This window comes from Eleutherodactylus coqui, chromosome 9 (assembly GCF_035609145.1).
Source record: "Eleutherodactylus coqui strain aEleCoq1 chromosome 9, aEleCoq1.hap1, whole genome shotgun sequence".
Taxonomy (NCBI): Eukaryota; Metazoa; Chordata; class Amphibia; order Anura; family Eleutherodactylidae; genus Eleutherodactylus; species Eleutherodactylus coqui.
This window is the reverse complement of record NC_089845.1, coordinates 77,156,651-77,175,510: the sequence shown is the minus strand read 5'-3', so window position 1 is coordinate 77,175,510 and position 18,860 is coordinate 77,156,651. Positions and strand designations below refer to the sequence as shown.

General features: G+C 44.2%; 1 protein-coding gene across 1 annotated transcript in view; it reads right to left on the bottom strand.

Moving 5' to 3' along the window:
- Positions 1 to 18,860, bottom strand: part of LAMA1 (laminin subunit alpha 1) — a 203,723-nt gene that overhangs the window by 157,223 nt on the left and 27,640 nt on the right. Inside the window, exons 2-3 of the mRNA XM_066579574.1 lie at positions 3,515 to 3,685; positions 1,534 to 1,646 (exon numbers count right to left, since the gene is read on the bottom strand). Coding sequence (XP_066435671.1) covers positions 1,534 to 1,646; positions 3,515 to 3,685 — 284 coding nt within the window. The remainder of the gene's footprint in view (positions 1 to 1,533; positions 1,647 to 3,514; positions 3,686 to 18,860) is intronic.

The window sequence follows — 18,860 nt, the reverse complement described above, 5'->3', positions numbered from 1 at the left end:
GCTTCAGCAGTGGGTCTTCCATGGCCACTGAAGCCAGTGATTGGCTGAGCAGTCATGTGCACAATGACCAGCACATGATGTAGCCTGCTTCCGGGCATCAGGCACCAAAGCTTCGGCAGTAGGTGACCATGTCTTGTTTTTCTTTTCCCAATTCAAAAGTTTTCTTAGTCCCAGAAAACACCTTTAACTGTCTTAAAACATGAAAGTGCCATGCTTCATGCAGCCCTATCCTAACCTGCCCTTAATAGTATAATGACCTGTAGACAAGCCACTACCTCCCACAGGATCACATCTGTTTCAGTAAATGCTTTAATAGATATATCCTGCTTTGTTCCCAGTTATAATAGAGAAGTCAATACACTTAAATAGAAGGATCAAAGCATAAAATAACAAAGCTCACATTAACCCCTTACAGTGGCCATCAAAGGGGCTGCCTCATCAAGGCAATCCTTGTTTACATTGAAGTCAGCCTAGTGATCAGAGGTCGGAGCTCAGTTTTTCTGGTACAGAATTCTAAATACCCTGCATAAATAAAGATTTAAGATCCAACGTTCTGGTAGCAAGCAGCCATCGAAGAGGGTCTAGGAGCTATATTATCATTGACTTCAATGTATGACAGTATGCTTAAAGGGGTTGTCTCGCGGCAAACATCAAAATTTTACATTAGCCCATTCCCCCTGTCACCCCCCTGGCATAAAATAGCAATTTAAAGCGATTTTTAAGCCGCTTGCTACTCACCGATCCGACGAAATATGAAGTTTAAAAAATCTTCTGCCTAAGATGACCGCCGGTCCTTTCCCAGGGATGCACTGCGGTTTTCTCCCATGGTGCACCGCGGGTCTTCTCCCATGGTGCACCATGGGCTCTGTGCGTTCCATTGCCGATTCCAGCCTCCTGATTGGCTGGAATCGGCACACGTGACAGGGCGGAGCTACGCGATGACGCGTAGAAGGGGGCAGAGCCAGAACGCCGCTCGTGCCGGACCGAACAGAAGCCAGAAGACCCTTCTGCGCAAGCGCGTCTAAAAACGCCAGAAGACATCAGAATTAGACAGATTCATGGAGACGGGGACGCTAGCAACGGAGCAGGTAAGTGAATAACTTCTGTATGGCTCATATTTAATGCATGATGTATATTACAAAGTGCATTAATATGGCCATACAGAAGTGTATAACCCCACTTGCTGCCGCGAGACAACCCCTTTAAGCTCCCAAGCTTCCTTTGGTGGTGGCTGCAGGTAACCAGAATGTTATGGTTGAAATCTGTGTAAATCATCTGATTCACTTTTAAGAGCTTCACATTATCAGGATCAGTTGACCTTAACTTGTTATTTCCCCATTTGGAGGCTTTTATAGATATAGATGCCTACGCTATCCTCTGAGACAGGAGAAGATGAAGCTGTCATCATTAGCCAAAAATGCTCAAACATCAATTGATCACCTTATCCTTACAAATGTTCTGGCCTCCCCTATAGCTTCTACTAGTCTGGCACACAGGAAAGTAATGTGAGGTAAGAAGATTGGATAGAATTACTTGTTTTAAATCCAGTGTTATGGTGACCCAGTGGTATTCTCTGCCATTCTGAATACTGGGACTCTGCCACCAGTCATTTGTGCCATCATTCGCATTGGTAATTGGATGCCGTTCTGCGAACAAAAAAATAAGAATGTTTTAGCAAACATAGGTACCATTCAAAAAGGACAAAATGGAAAATGGTAATAAACTTGCCCAGAGTTTGCTTGAAGGAGTTTTCTGGGACTAAACTAAGAGGATCGGTCAACAGTTGATAGGCAGGGCTTCAGTGAGTGGAGCAGCCTCTTCTCAGGCATGTGATTATTACGTGCATTGGTCACATTGTCTGTGAGCAGCTTATTCAATGGGACTGACCCGCAATAACAGCCATAGCATCTATACAATGTATGGTGATGCGCCTGGTATTGGCTGAAGTGACAGTGGTGCTCAACTGAGCACCACTGTCACTTCAATCAGCTGACCGGTGGAGATCCTGAGCGGTGGTCTCCTGCCGATAAACTATTGATAACTTATCCTAAGGATAAGTGATCCATACTGTAGTCCCAGAAAACCCCTTTACGTTTGTACGCGCGTCTGACAGTTGCATTTGCGATCCGCATCTATATAGACCAAATGCTTTGCAATGGGAGAAGTCACATGTGCAAGTTTTACATGTGCACAAACGCATGCGGCAAAAATTATAGCACACAACGATTCGTAGAATGCATGTAACTGCATTCTGAGACAAATCGGTGTTCTGTGTATGTGGAACCCCTGAATGCTGTCGCACCCCTGAGCGCCGACCCCATTGAGCAAATATACTGAAGATCGTGATCCTCTGCAATGTTCTCCCATTGAATTCAATGGAGCTGGCAATACAGCTGGCTCCATTAAAAACAATGGGCTGCCGGCCAGCGCTGTCGTAATTATCAGGAAAGGGCTTTAAAATCCCCACCTGCTGAATGGGCTGCCTCTGATTGGCTGGGCACAGTTACCAATCAGAGGCAGCTCTCAGCTATTGAATGACAGCTGAGAGCTGAGTCTGATTGGTCGCTGCGCTCAGCCAATCAAAGGCAGCTCTCAGCTGTCGTTCAATAGCTGAGAGCTGCCTCTGATTGGTCACAGTGCTCAGCCAATTAGAGGCAGACCATTCAACAGGTGGGGATTTAAAATCCCCACCTGCTGAATACTACTGAAAGCAGTTCTAGAGAAGAGACGGCTGGACGCGGCTGAGCCCCGGCAGCTGCAGAGAGGTGAGTATACCTTTTTTTATTTTTGCACATTTTTAGGATGGTTTTCAGGGTAGGGCTTATATTTTAAGCCCTTCCCCGAAAATTACTACAGCGCTGCCCTGCAGCCCATTATTTTCAATGGAGCCGGCTGTATTGCACAGAGAATACAACCCAGTGTTTTCTATAGGTTCATTCTCACTTTCATGTTCTGATCTTGTACACAGTTGTGCACATAAGGCGCCCTAGCAGCACACCCGATCCCAGTGAAATTGTGCAATGAACTGTGTAATTTTGCAGGGAAATCGATAACACCTGGGACTAATTAGGTTGCACAGCCTTTTCAATCACAGCGCAGAAAGTACAATAAACAGCACAGAAATGCTCTCTGCGCAAAAAGTCTCGCTATCGCAAGTGTATCAGCACCTACACTCATGTGAAGGAGCCCTTAGGGCGGCCACACACGGGCGTAAGCGCATATGCAGGGCGCACAATTGCATGCTATAGCGCCCATATCGGCGCTTTTTACTAAACTTTTTTGCACTGTTTCATGCTCAACTAAACAACACGATCAGTGGATGAATGAGCAATCACTAGTTCATCAGCTAATTGTTTGTCCTTTTACACAGCCCAATTGTCAAGTGAACGATCGTTCATTGGAAAGTGCAGACCTGATGATGGGCCCGTGCCAAAGCCATTTAGGACAACTTTTTAAATCAATGGCAAGACTGTCTTTAAGACTTGGTAGATACCATATCAAATATAAAATGCACCTTTGGGATTCACACTGTTCTGGTCACAGATCCGACACTGTGGGTTCCGTACTATACTTCCTGGAACATGTTCAACCAATTTGCAAAACATCTCGGGTCCATTCTCTCCACAGGTAGCATTGGTGGTGATATCTGCATTACTGGCGAGGTTTAAGATAGCAGGGAACAAGCCTGAAACCAGACAGAAGAAGAAGAGTATTCTTGTGAAACACAATCCATTGCTATTCATTCTACACATTCTTAAGGTTCGGAATATTTTACTTATATATAAGTGATATTTTTAAGTTCAGTCCGTGTCCCTCCAGCTTCTTAAAGTGCAGCGAAGTCAGAAGAAAGAAATTAATACAAGATAAATAGACACTTGACATTTATTATATTAAGTTCACTGCACAGACTAAACTGTGAAAGCAACATACTGTATCTGTTTAGTATGGAAATAAGCCACAGAGATAAGTTATCAAGACAGAACAGACATTACCCGGCAGACAGAGCTGCTGAAATAATAAAAGGAATTTGCAAGATTTGCAGTTTCTGCACTCCTGAAACATGAGCACAGATAGAAGAATCCGAAAGCTTTTTTGGCAATTGAACTGCATGATTGCCTCCGTGCCTGGAGCACAGAGCAGACAGACAGGGGCCAGACGGTGGGAGCCAAATAACCAATCATGTGCACTAGTACAAGGAGAACTGTGATAAGGGGATGGATGGATGGACGGATAGATAGATAGATGGATGGACGGAGGGACAGATATGTTTGATAGGGTCTGTTTTTTTCCCCCCAGAAACAAAATCAAGTCTATCAGGACCAGGATGAGAAGAAGGCAGAGTAGGCTGCTGCATAGGGCACCACTGAGATAGGGAGTGCAATTTGTGAAGGAAATAAATTGCACACCTATAAATATATATGTATAACGTTTGTGCCTATTGTACTCCCTATTTCGATATACACATATAGATTCATTTTTAGCGAAGCCGAACACACATGTAGCCAGGGGCGTAGCTGAAGGCTCATGGGCCCAGGTGCAAAAGTTTATCTAAGGGCCCTCCAACTTCTCTTAACCCCTTAACGTAGAGGCATAAGTTGAAGCTTCTGGGCCCCAATGCAAAACCTGTAACAGGGCCCCCAACTATAATGCTTTATTCATAGTACTGGCCTCCCTATATGAAGAAGAAAGGCCTTATGGGCCCCCTAAGGCTCCTAGGCCCGGGTGCAACCGCATCCCCTATAGTTACGCCAGTGTATGTTGCTGAATGGATCAGGGCTGCTGGCTAAATGTACATCTGAAAGATATCCTTTTGATATCATGTTCAGGAAACTAGGAGGGGGTGATTCATTTTGAAACCCCTACCTTGGATTTCAAGAGCTTGTCCCAACTCTAAAGCTTGCCTGTAGGCTGCATCTGGCACTGCTGCTGTACCAAGTTCCCTTCAGTGGTGATAGACTGCAACGCCAGACATAGCCCATTGACAGGAGAGGTGCTACCTATGGAAAAATAAACAGAGCCTTTTTTCTAATCCCCAATAACCTCTTTAATGTTATTTTACTCAGACAGGATATTCTAGGGCAGTTCTGTCAACCAACCTTATGTAAGATTGATGCTAATATAAATAGTTCTCAGTTTCTAATATTTCCCATACAATAAGTGGACTGTGATACTTGCTGAGTGACATTATTATACCTCTGAGCAGCCCTGGTATCATACCACAATCATGCAGCAGATTGTCTTGATACATGATATTGGCACTGTAGATACCTCTCCATGCTTTCCATTCCTTTGGTTTAGAAAAGATATGCATCAACAACAGCACCAACTTTTCCATAGTATTTGTCCCATTTCTAACTGTTTTGCTGCAGAAAGCAGACAGCGCTGTACATTGTGCAGTGGGCTGGGTTGGTACTGAGTGCTCAGTCCCATCACTTCAATAGGACTCAGTTTGCAGTACCAACCTGGGCCACTGCACAATGTACAGAGCTGTCTGGTTCCTGCAGCAAAACAGATAGAAAATAGAACAACCCACTTAATCCCAACATCGGTGGAATAACAGTTTAGGAAGTCTAAACTTTACATTTGAAATGTGAATGCCTGATGATACCACACTATATATTTGCATATACAGGGTGAGGCAAAAGTATGGACACGCCTAGTTAACTGGTGTTTAACATTGAAAAAATTGACTTACAATGTGTGAAAGTATGAATTGGGAGAAAGGCTGCATTTTTTTGATGGTGAAGTCACTTTAGTGGCCATATTGAATTCCCTCATATTGAATTTAGCTCAAGTTTTCAAATGTGAAAGGAGTCATGTGATTTATCAATATTCATCAATATCTATCTTCACTTGTTTAGGAGTTAAGTGAGGTCAACGTTTCACAAGGTGCTTTAAATGAAATGTTTGATGTTTCCATCATTCTGCCAGATGGTGTAACATGTCTTGATGAACATGTTGAAGAATTGCAGGTGAACTGCAGGCAGTACTGTAAGGTCTCATGCCCATGGCCCTGTCGGACTCTGCCAGCAGAATATCGCAGCAGAGTCCGACACGGTGCCCCACAAAGACCCCATACTCACCTCTCCGAATCCGCCATGAGAGTCCCATCCAGAGAGACGGCGCACGTGCACAGTGCAGAGCATGATGCGCCGCGGTGGGTGGTGATGCGTAATCACAGCGAAGGATCCCACACCAGATGGCTTCCATTGACTACAATGGAAGCCCACCACGCATTTTTCCACTGCAAATAGAACATGCCACAATTTCTTTCACGCTGCGGAATTCCGCAGCATGAACATTGCAAGGCAAAAAAGCTATGGAACCTAATAGCCGCGGAGTAAAATGCGGCAGAAATTCGCCTGTGGGCATTAGGTCTAAGATTGGCCATTTCAGGTGAACCCTATTGCATATATTTTCCTCGTACACAGGGGACTTTAAATGGTCCCAGAGAAAAAAGTCCAAAGGCGTTAAGTCTTGCGACCTTGGCAGCCAATCTACTGCACCTCTATGCCCAATCCAGTGCCCAGGTAATAGCATATTTAGCCATCTGCATACAGCCACAGAAAGGAAAGTCGGAACTCACTGTTCTCATTAAGCCCAGATGGGAATATGGCATCCTGTAACATCTGAAGGTCATTCTCATTGTTAAATAATCCCTCAATGAAAAAAGGCCCTGGATGTCCGATACCATTTACAAGAAAAGATAGGTCAGAACTGACCCCATCAGTGCGTTACTAAGTAAACTCTAGCCAAGAATGATATATCACATAATCCCTTTCCTATTTGAAAAACCTGAGCGGAATTCAATATGGCAGAGTTAAAATAAAATGTAGCCTACCTCCCGATTAATACTTTTTCACATTGGAAGTACATCTTCTCATTATTTCACCTGGGCTCTATTGACTTCTAATACAGCCATGCGCTTTTAGAAGTATTGTATACACACCGAGGATAACTGCGGTATTTCTAAGAAGAAGCTAAAAGACTATTAATCCAGTCGTTGTATTTTTCCTTGCAACCCCATCGCAGTCGCCTTCTAGTGTAAATATATTACATCTGCTTTACTCTTTGTTATTTAGACTTTCTGTATTTTCCCATAATATGGGATACAACTGTCATCATTTGTCTCGTGTTTTTAGTAAAATATCAGCAATTAGAAAAGCAACTGTAACAACAAGTACAGAATTGTTACTCCTCTCTTGGATAAAGTGGTGTGCCAAAATAGTGGCCTCAAAGTCTGCAGACACCTGGCCAGGACAAAAAGGCTCCTACTGAACAGGAAATGAGTGGGATTCTGAGACATTGTTATGCGGCAGACAGTAGACAGCTGGGAGCACCTCCTTGAGGCATCCATGGCTAGGCTGCCAAGAGAAGTGGCAGAGGATGTTTACTTTTTGTTCTACATTTATGTCTTCCTGTAATAGGTTTTAATTTGCCTTAGAAAATTATATCGCAGAGTTAACTTCTTTGCATTCAACTTCCTGCATGCAATCTATAAGCAGTCTTGAAGAGCACAGTAGAATAGTCTTCAAGTATCAAGTGCCCCATGTAACACCCCTGTTCCATTCATCTATCCCAACCGCTTATAAAGCAGCTGTATGAAGCCAATGCCAATATGAGCACTGGTCTACGGACCATGCAATACAGATTAAGAGCGTAAAGGATAACAATAACATATGTCCACTAAATCTAGAAGTAAGGCCTCCTTCACATGGACGGTTTTCTGCAGCTAAGTTACATGCTTTAAAAAAATCATGATTAATAGAACCAATGGTTTCCTATGGAAACCTTCAGAGGAAGGACTTCTAGACGCGTCAAAAAATGGCAACAAAAAAGATAGGACTTTAGCAGTGGGATTTAAGTGATTGAAATTCCCTGCAGCGTGGAAAAATAGGTCTTGATCTATCTTTTGGCTTAAAATTACAGAAGCCTCCATAGAATCCTATGGCAGACTATGTGAGGTAGCCACCAAAGGGTGATTAATTCCCTAGTAGTGCAGATGCAGGGTTCCTCCGGCAGGGGAGAAAGAGGAATTCAATTCCCCCATATTGGGAAGAGCCAAGTTCCCCTGCAAGGGAGAAAAAGGAATTCCCCTGTAGTGGGGGAATCCCTTAAATCTACCCTGCAGGGGGAGCCCTGGCCTTGCGCTGTGATAAAGGGAGTCCCAGGTGGAACCCCCTTCCTCTCTGCTGAGAGGCAGGGGGTTCTCTTGGGTCTTCCCTTCATTGCTTTCTCTCTCTATAGTGAAGGGAAGCTCCGCTGATATGAAGGGGGTTCCCCCGGGGACTCCCTTTATCGCTCTCCTTCTCCTCCCGAAGCAGCAGCGCTTTTTTAAAGCAACAAGCAGCTCCTAATCGTGTGAATAGGCAATTTCATCGCTAATTACGTTCGGGACTTGATAGTGGGAAATTGTCCATTTATACAATTTTCTGCAGCACTATCTGCGAATTTTGTATTCCCGTGTGAAGGAGGCCTAACTCTTATCAGAGAGGGAGCACAAGTAGCTTCTTCTTCCATTAACGTTTGTTAGATAAGTTCATGATATTAAATCAACACTTTGTTTCTATGATGAATTCTGGGATATATTAGCAGCAGACCATGGGTTTAATGGAATGTACTAAGAACTTTAAGTATTATCAATTATCTGTTAAATCAACAGTCAGCTCAGGGCTGAAGGACCATTGTCTTTAATTACAAGGTATTTGTAAAAACTAGAACAAACACATTAAAAGGATCAGGTGTCTCCTCTAATCTGGGGAAATTCGGAATGGTTAATTATTAGTGGCAAAAGGAGACGAAGTGGACAAGGGTTCTCATACAGAGAAGTCATGAAAACAATCAGAAATGTCCTAAATAGACTATTATCAAATAAGAAATGTAATACTAATCACACGGGCCTTCATCTAGACTTCACTTTTGCACTGTGGCATATGAATTTTAATATAAACTAACTTTAATCCCCCCTTAGCTATACCATCAACCATTCTGGTGTGAATCTGAATACTATATAGTATACTGGATTCCCCCTAAATCCAAAAAATATCTGCTAAAGGTTAACTGGCCTCCTGTGAAATTGGTCCTAGTGTGTATGTTATAGAAACATTAGACCTGGGGAACGGGATTCAGAGTTCTTACAATTTGCGTACAATGGAGTCTGTGAGGTGTTATATAAGCAACTGGAAAAAAGAAATAATGGCCCATTCACACCTGTTTTAGGACTCCGTTAGGCATTTCTGTCTCTGTGTCATTTATTTTTGGAGCAAAGTAATGGAATTAAAACAAATAAACTGATCCATTTTTTCTCCATTGAGTTTTCAAAAAAACACACAAAGCAAACAGAAAACTTTCCATTGGCTTCCGTTCTGTTTTGTTTTTTCTTAAGTGAACGAATAATTCAGTCTGCAGCGCTAGTTATTCAGTTAAAAAAAATGGAAAGGAAGCTATCGGAAACCCACTGCAATGATTTCCATTTTAATCCCACTATTCTGCTCCAGATATGGAACGATGAAGTAAAAACAGAGCCCTAACGCAGGTGTGAATAAGCCCTTTAATAATGGTTGCTTTCCTGTATCATTTAAAGAGAAAGCAAGCAGGAAAGTAGGCCCTTGGCTTTGTTACTTATGCAAATACTGTATATATACTATACATCACCTTTCCAAGTAAGTTGATCAGCTCTGTTTCTATATCAATCATGAGTAAACATGGATGCTTGCCTGCTATTTACTTTCCTTATTACTTGCTCATTTCTGATTTTTAGCTTTCCTTCATTAACATAGAGCTGTGCTCTATGAATACAGCTTATCTACATTGCCTACAGGAAGTCTGAGGTTGTCTGAGACACACCCCCTGTCTCATCATTGGTTCAGCATGCTGCTCTGTCCCTCCTCCTACAGCTCTGCCTCCTGTGACTGGCTACTGTATCTAAATACACCAGGAAGTCAGTGTATAGAGATCTGATTTCCAGTACACCAAGGGCAGAATTGTCGTAAAGGACAAGATTTACTAAACCACCAGTGAGAAAAAGATGATTAAACTATTGCTACAAAAAACTGAAGCAAATTAACCTTAAGTGTTACACAATGGTTAAAAGAGAAAATGTCTGACAGTTCTTTGCTACATATAGATGTTTCTATATTATGTGTAACGGAAAGTTGATCAGCGAGGTTGAGCAATGCTTAGTAGAAATAAGAATATGGCGTTCATGAGGGATGATCTTAGTGGGTTGGAAACCATAACGGGGGTGTTCTTTAACTTGTACAGATCTGATGCTCAGGAATAGCCTGACCTGAACACTTACTGTGTACATGTAACAGAACGTTGCTCAAAACTTCAAGAATCTTAGTTTATAGGCAATGCAATGTTTCATTGCCTTTTATTCCTCCAAGACTTCATTTTCCAACTTCCAAAACTCATCTTCTGCTTTCATACATTATTAATCTAGCTGCACCTAATACATAAACTGATATTAACTAAAGTTCTCAAGACGTCTCAGTTATAACAACACTACAGCATCTGTATGAGAGACTATCCTAATTTAGCATTACACAACAGCACCTTGAATGAATGGGTGACCATTAGTGATAAGCGAGCATACTCGCTAAGGGCAATTGCTCAAGCGAGCATTGCCCTTAGCGAGTACCTGCCAGCTCGAGACTGCAGGTTCAGGTGCCGGCAGCAGGCAGGGAGCGGCGGGACAGAGCGGGGAGGAACGGAGGGGAGATCTCTCCTCTCCCTCCACCCCCCCCCCCGCCCCCCCCTTGCTCACTGCTTCAACTCACCGCTCACCCGCGCCGGCAGCCGAACCTTTTCTCTCGAGCGGGCAGGTACTCGCTAAGGGCAATGCTCGCTTGAGCAATTGCCCTTAGCGAGTATGCTCACTCATTTCTAGTGACCATGCCATACAAAGTCTTGTTGAATCAACCAAAGCAGGAGCTCCTGTGGCTCATAGGACCGTCATCTGAAACTCCCCCTCTATAAATTGTCATTAGGACAACCCCTTTAAAGTATAGCTTCATTCTTGACCCTATTTGGAGAATATACAAGATAACTGTTGCCATAATATTACAAATTCTCCTGCATTATAAAACATTCCAAATGTGATAAGAATGTTTTATTCACTGCTTTCTGAAAACTAAGAATGTTTTATTCACTGCTTTCTGAAAACAAACCAGAAGTTCTAAATTAAAAAAGGATTAAACAGACCCCGCTTGATCTAAATCTAGTGTATACAAGAGGTCATTGGGAATGAAAGTTGGGAGTGTTTCAATTTACTGTTTATCGTCTTCTTTCAGTACATCAGTCTGAAGACTTCAGTTCAAAGCTTTCAGAGATGTGTAAGACACTGGGAAGTAGTGCAATGTTCAGAAATGTCAAAGAACAGCATTATTTTGGTGTAAATCACAGGGCTGACCTCAATCTTAATCTAAAAGGTCATCTACTGAAGCAAACCTCATAGCAATTATGGGGCAGAACAAAGAGAAGGAGTAATCTACTGAAGAGATGACTGGAGAGCAAGAAGGGAATGTATTTCACTGTGACATCCTAGAATAATAATAGAAAACGACTTATGAATTAAAGGGATTTTTCAGATTTATGAAAAAACATACGGCTAAGAATGATTAATAATAACAAATTACCATATATACTCAAGTATAAGCCGAGTTTTTCAGCACATTTTTTTAATGCTGAAAAAGCCCCTCTCGGCTTATACTCGAGAGAGGGACTAGGTAAACCCCCCCCCCCCCCACAATACTCACCTCCGAGCCGGCGTCTGTGTCCCCGGTGTAATGGTCTCCCTGGCGGTGCAGCAAGCTGCTTAAGAATTCCCCCCACTGTCATCTCCCTGCTCGGCTTTGAATTCCCCCGCTATCAGCGAGGTGTAAGTAAGCAGTGTGATTGGATCGAGCGCCAGCCAATCACAACCGGCGCTCGATTATTCACAGCCATTCAATGAATGACATCACTGAATGGCTGTTATTGGTTTATCGCGCGCCGGCTGTGATTGGCTGGTGCTCGATCCAATCACAGCACTTACTTACACAGCACTGATGGCGGAGGAATTCATAGCTGAGCAGGGAGATGACAGGGGGAAGAATTCTTAAGCAGCTGAAAGCCGTGGCGGAGGATCATGGAGTTTCTCCCATTGTTTTCAATGGGGAAGCTCTGGATCGAAGCATGTGCACATATCACATGGTGTAATGCTGCCACCAGCCATATTAAATGCAATGGGAGATGCGATGCAAGGGCACGACCAAAGATAGGACACGCTACGGTTTTGTACCCATATCGCATTGCGGTGCAATGCAGGACAAAAAAAAAATCAGTTTACATTTGTGCAAGATTTGTGCAACTCTTTTACACTGGCGTTGCGTCTGGACTTAAAATGCTTCACTTGTGTGAAAGAGGCCTTAGGCCTACACAGTGTCTTTACCCGTGTGCCACCCATCTGCGGTCCTTGCCTGGCTGTCACTGTCTCTGCTGGCCGCACAGGATCAGCGGCTGCTGCAGGAGCCCCTTCATTGTCTCCGCCGGCCACCTATCTCCGTTCGTTCGCAGAATCAGCGGCTGCTGGAAGAGGAGCCTCTTCACGATAGCAAACACACAGGGCAGCTCCTAGCACACCAGGACTTCAGCCAATCCGGAGCTTTGGGGGCATTACCCATCACTCTCTAGGTCTCTACCCATAATTCTGGTGGATACATAATGCACCAGTACCTGAATGGGCGATATTGCCAAAGAAATAGGGCATGCAACGATTTTTTTCTGCCAATCCAAGAGAAAAACCGCCCATGTGCATAGACAAATTGAAAATGATAGGTTATTTTCTCATGCCAGCTCCGTTCATATCGCAATCGGACATAACTCGAGCAAGAAATTTGGTTTTGGCAGAAAACAAGCACATCTTAAGCTATTTAGTCATTAAATAAATTAAAAGAAGCAGTTTTTGCTAGATGTGCATTATTTTAATTTCTTTGCACACAACCAAAACAGTAAACCCTGGGTGTTTTATTTTTAGTTGTAATGGCTACATCCAGAAAAATGAACAAGCCCTGTACATATGGTATATATTAGGAAACTAATACACATACTTAGGGCTCCTTGTGCAGTGAACTAGGTTGATTTGCGTATGTGTAATGTACGGTTTTTTTTGCAAGCAGGCCCCATATATATATATGTGTGCTACACCCATCTATCCTCATTCAAAAGGCTATTTAGCCTAGTGCTGTCCAGATGTGTTCTTTTCACCATAGTTGTGCGCAGCATATTGTGCATCCCGTTGTGTATTTTGCGAACATTTAGGCACCTTCCATAGACTTCTATAGAGCCCTTCACTGCGCAAATACACAGACCTATTTTTTTGCACGCAAGAAATGTGTGCTCAAAAAATGTCAGAGTTCTAACCCATTGAAATGAATGGGTTTTATTCTCTTGTGTTTTACGCAAATACATCAGTGTGAAGCCGGCCTCAGTATGCTACATTTGTGACTCTTAATAAGTATGCAGATACAAATCTAAAAGAAAATGAAAAATTGCAGCGGAGAAAAATACATAGCTCTGAAAAAAACCCAGAAGACCTGTAAAAACATTGCGCAAAAGAAATAAGTTTTAAGCCGGCTGCACACGAGCGGATTTGCATTGCGGAATGTCCGCCTCCGAATTCCACAGCAAATACCACCCGTAGCATGCTATGGCCAAAAGCTTTTTTCTCTACACGAGGGGAAAGCAATTGCGATTTTCTGCTTGCATAGGAGAAATCGCAGCATGTTCTATTTCTGTGTGGATTCCGCACTTACAGCTTCCATTGAAGTCAATGGAAGCAGTCCGACCCACGGCCCTTTCGCAATGACATTGCAGAAAGGTAGGAGAGTCTGTGTCATCACCTAGTGATGACATGAGAAAAGCTAGGATTTAAAAAAAACTAAACTGTACAGTGCATGTCCAACGGCTCACCGTGTGGACCATCCGCAGTATAGAAAAAAGAAGAAAAGCAGGTACGCACAGATGCCGGCTCAGCACAGGGTTGGATTCCGCTGCGGACTCCCGCATGCGGAATCCAACCCCGTCGTGTGCAGCCAGCATTATGGCTCAGTCACACGGGCACATCCGGGCGCCCATCTTCCTGCACGAAGAAGACGGCCGCACCTGCAGTGCGGACTACTACCCGCAGTGCCAGAAGAAATAACACATGACCGGCAATGGAGCCGGTCATGTGTTCTTTCTGCCGGCGGTGCGGAGAGTCGTCCATACCTGCAGTGCGGCCGTCTTATCCTGCAGGAAGATGGGCGCCCGGATGTGCCCGTGTGACTGAGCCCTTAAACTGCAATGTATAGAAAAACTGAAACAAAAGCAGCCCTGCAAACTAAAGATGAAAAAGTTTACTATTGACTGCAAATTAAAATCCTTCCCGGGAAAAAAATAATTAAATGTTTCTATTATTATAAAGGAGAAGGCCTGGTGACACGGCACATTCATGTGAGCAGAGATAACCATATCCAGATGAAGTTTATTACAGTTTGAATAATTATGGACACACACACACACAACAAGGCTTTTGGTAGAACACAACCTCCTTCCCCGTGTCCCTCCTCACTGCACTTCCAGGCTAAAAAGTAAAGTCACCAAAAAGTATCAAGAGTCTTGATACTTCAGAAAGAAAGTTAATGAACAATCCACAATAAAGCATTGTTCTCCCGGAATGTACAGAATACCACAAGGGTTAATGGGTTATGCCTCCAAGCTGCTCACTGCACTACAATATAGAAAATGCGGTTAGATTATTCAGGACTCCGGGGGTCAATCATTAGTATGCTGCAGACGAGACTGTAAGGGGCTTGTGGGATGTTGGAGCTATCATGCTGTAATACAATGAACTATACAGAAAGAGTTATGGAAGTAAGTTCTAAAGTTATATGAGAGAAAGTAAATCAGAAACAAGACATGCATTATGGGTTGGGTAAACAGCAAATCTCAGCAATAGACTCAGGAGTACGGATATGAAGAACATCCTTTCTTGGGTAACATGATAATGACTACATGGAAGTGGCTGTAATCATTATAGTCCTCGCCCTAGTAGGCGTACAGGGACAGATCCGCTGGAAGGTAAAGGCACCATTAGAATAATATTTCAATTAGAAATAAGTGACTATTTTCCAAATTCACTTTAGCTTATGTACACAAGTTTATGGATCGTTACTCGGGGACATCGGGACTCAGAGTCACTTTTTACAAGATCTTCTCTCATTAAAATGCAGTTTAAGTGATTTCAGGTTGCAGATACAGTGGGTTTTCCCAGATCATGTAGCTAAAAACTGTAACTTCATGTGGATGATTTTAATGTACCATAAATGTAGAGACCCTTGTTTTTCCGAAAATGACATGTAGGAATGACACATGTATTCCTTTTAGGCCACACATGGAGAACATCTGGTGTGCACAATACTTGTCATAAAGTTGCAGAATTAGACATTTCCACTTACTGAATGTAGAAATGTATTTTTATTAGAGATGAGCGAACGTGTTCTTCCGAGCTTGATATTCGTGCGAATATTAGGGTGTTCGGGATGTTCGTTATTCGTAACGAACACCATGCGGTGTTCTGGTTACTTTCACTTCCTTCCCTGAGACGTTAGCGCGCTTTTTTTGGCCAATTGAAAGACAGGGAAGGCATTACAACTTCCCCCTGTGACGTTCAAGCCCTATACCACCCCCCTGCTGTGAGTGGCTGGGAAGATCAGGTGTCACCCGAACATAAAAGTCGGCCCCTCCCGCGGTTCGGCTCAGATGCCTGGTGAGTTAGATGAGGGACAGTGCTGTTTGTACCGGAGCTGCTGTAGGGAAAGAATTGGTAGTTAGTGTAGGCTTCAAGACCCCCCAAAGGTCCTTATTAGGGCCACTGATAGCTGTGTGTTGGCTGCTGTTAGCAGTGCCATTTTTTTTCTTCTCAAAATCGGCTCTGCAGAGCGTTGCACCTGGCATTAGGGACAGAAGTGCTGCATAGGCAGGGAGAGTGTTAGGAGTGAGTGTAGCCTTCAAGAACCTCAACGGTCCTTTCTAGGGCCATATTTATCCGTGTGCAGTACTGTCCAGGCTGCTGTTAGCTGTGCTGCATTTTTTTTTGGCTTCTCAAAATCGCCTCTGCAGAGCATTCCACCCTCCATTGATACTGCAGGGAAAGAATTGTATAGGCAGGGCCACAACACAGTTATTATTCATTGAATATACGCAGTGCTGCCTTTTGCTTGTAAAACAAGTGAAAATAATTCTATTTGTCCTGCCTCTGTCCGTCCTAACGCCGGTGGACACGTGTCGGCTGCGTCTGCAACCTGTAAAAATCATACGCACCCAGCTACGTTTTACTCCTGGCTTCGCCATTTGCTTTCCCTAATTGGGAAAAAAAATACCTGCTCTGCCACAGTTAATAACTCTGCTACCCTCACGTTCTGTGACACATTAGCAGGAAAACAGCACAGTTATTAAACTTCTCATGTTCATAGAATATACGCAGTGCTGCCTTTTGGTGCAAAAAAACGGAAAATAATTCTATTTGTCCTGCCTCTGTCCGTCCTAACGCCGGTGGACACGTGTCGGCTGCGTCTGCAACCTGTAAAAATCATACGCACCCAGCTACGTTTTACTCCTGGCTTCGCCATTTGCTTTCCCTAATTGGGAAAAAAAATACCTGCTCTGCCACAGTTAATAACTCTGCTACCCTCACGTTCTGTGACACATTAGCAGGAAAACAGCACAGTTATTAAACTTCTCATGTTCATAGAATATACGCAGTGCTGCCTTTTGGTGCAAAAAAACGGAAAATAATTCTATTTGTCCTGCCTCTGTCCGTCCTAACGCCGGTGGACACGTGTCGGCTGCGTCTGCAACCTGTAAAAATCATACGCACCCAGCTACGTTTTACTCCTGGCTTCGCCATTTGCTTTCCCTAATTGGGAAAAAAAATACCTGCTCTGCCACAGTTAATAACTCTGCTACCCTCACGTTCTGTGACACATTAGCAGGAAAACAGCACAGTTATTAAACTTCTCATGTTCATAGAATATACGCAGTGCTGCCTTTTGGTGCAAAAAAACGGAAAATAATTCTATTTGTCCTGCCTCTGTCCGTCCTAACGCCGGTGGACACGTGTCGGCTGCGTCTGCAACCTGTAAAAATCATACGCACCCAGCTACGTTTTACTCCTGGCTTCGCCATTTGCTTTCCCTAATTGGGAAAAAAAATACCTGCTCTGCCACAGTTAATAACTCTGCTACCCTCACGTTCTGTGACACATTAGCAGGAAAACAGCACAGTTATTAAACTTCTCATGTTCATAGAATATACGCAGTGCTGCCTTTTGGTGGAAAAAAACTGAAAACAAATCTATTTGTCCAGCCTCTGTCCGTCCTAACGCCTGTGGACACGTGTGAGCTGCGTGAACAACATTGCTAAATCAGACGCACCCAGCTACGCTTTACTGCTGGCTTCGCCATTTGCTTTCCTTAATTGGGGAAAAAATACCTGCTCTGCCAGAGTTATAATAACTCTGCTACCCTCACGTTCTGTGACACATAAGCAGGGACACAGCACAGTTATTAAACTTCTCATGTTCATAGAATATACGCAGTGCTGCCTTTTGGTGGAAAAAAACTGAAAACAAATCTATTTGTCCAGCCTCTGTCCGTCCTAAGGGCTGTGGACACGTGTGAGCTGCGTGAACAACATTGCTAAATCAGACGCACCCAGCTACGCTTTACTGCTGGCTTCGCCATTTGCTTTCCTTAATTGGGAAAAAAATACCTGCTCTGCCAGAGTTATAATAACTCTGCTACCCTCACGTTCTGTGACACATTAGCAGGGACACAGCACAGTTATTAAACTTAGATTATTCATTCACTAGAGGCAGTGGGGCCTTTCGTTTTCCAAAAAGGGCAAAAATTATATTTGGCCTGCAGTCTTGCGCCAATTTATTTCCTGCCTGTGAAATCAAATCACTGGTAATACAGCATGCTGAGGGGTAGGGGTAGGCCTAGAGGATGTGGACGCGTCCGAGGACGCGGAGGGCCAAGTCAGGGTGTGGGCACAGGCTGAGCTCCTGATCCCGGTGTGTCGCAGCCGACTGCTGCGCGATTAGGAGAGAGGCACGTTTCTGGCGTCCCCACATTCATCGCCCAATTAATGGGTCCACGCGGGAGACGGTTATTAGAAAATGAGCAGTGTGAGCAGGTCCTGTCCTGGATGGCAGAAAGTGCTTCGAGCAACCTATCGTCAACACGCAGTTCTGCGCCGTCCACTGCTGCAAATCCGAATCCTCTGTCTGCTGCTCCTCCTTCCTCCCAGCCTCCTCACTCCACTACAATGACACCTGCTCAGGAGCGGGAACACTCCCAGGAACTGTTCTCGGGCCCCTGCTCAGATTGGGCAGCAGCGGTTCCTCTCCCACCAGAGGAGTTTATAGTCACTGATGCCCAACCATTCGAAAGTTCCCGGGGTCCGGGGGATGAGGCTGGGGACTTCCGCCAACTGTCTCAACAACTTTCTGTGGGTGAGGAGGACGATGACGATCAGACACAGTTGTCTTGCAGTGAGGTAGTAGTAAGGGCAGTAAGTCCGAGGGAGCAGCGCACAGAGGATTCGGAGGAAGAGCAGCAGGACGATGAGGTGACTGACCCCACCTGGTGTGCAACGCTTACTCAGGAGGACAGGTCTTCAGAGGGGGAGTCAAGGGCATCAGCAGGGCAGGTTGCAAGAGGCAGTGCGGTGGCCAGGGGTAGAGGCAGGGCCAGACCGAATAATCCACCAACTGTTTCCCAAAGCGCCCCCTCGCGCCATGCCACCCTGCAGAGGCCGAGGTGCTCTAAGGTCTG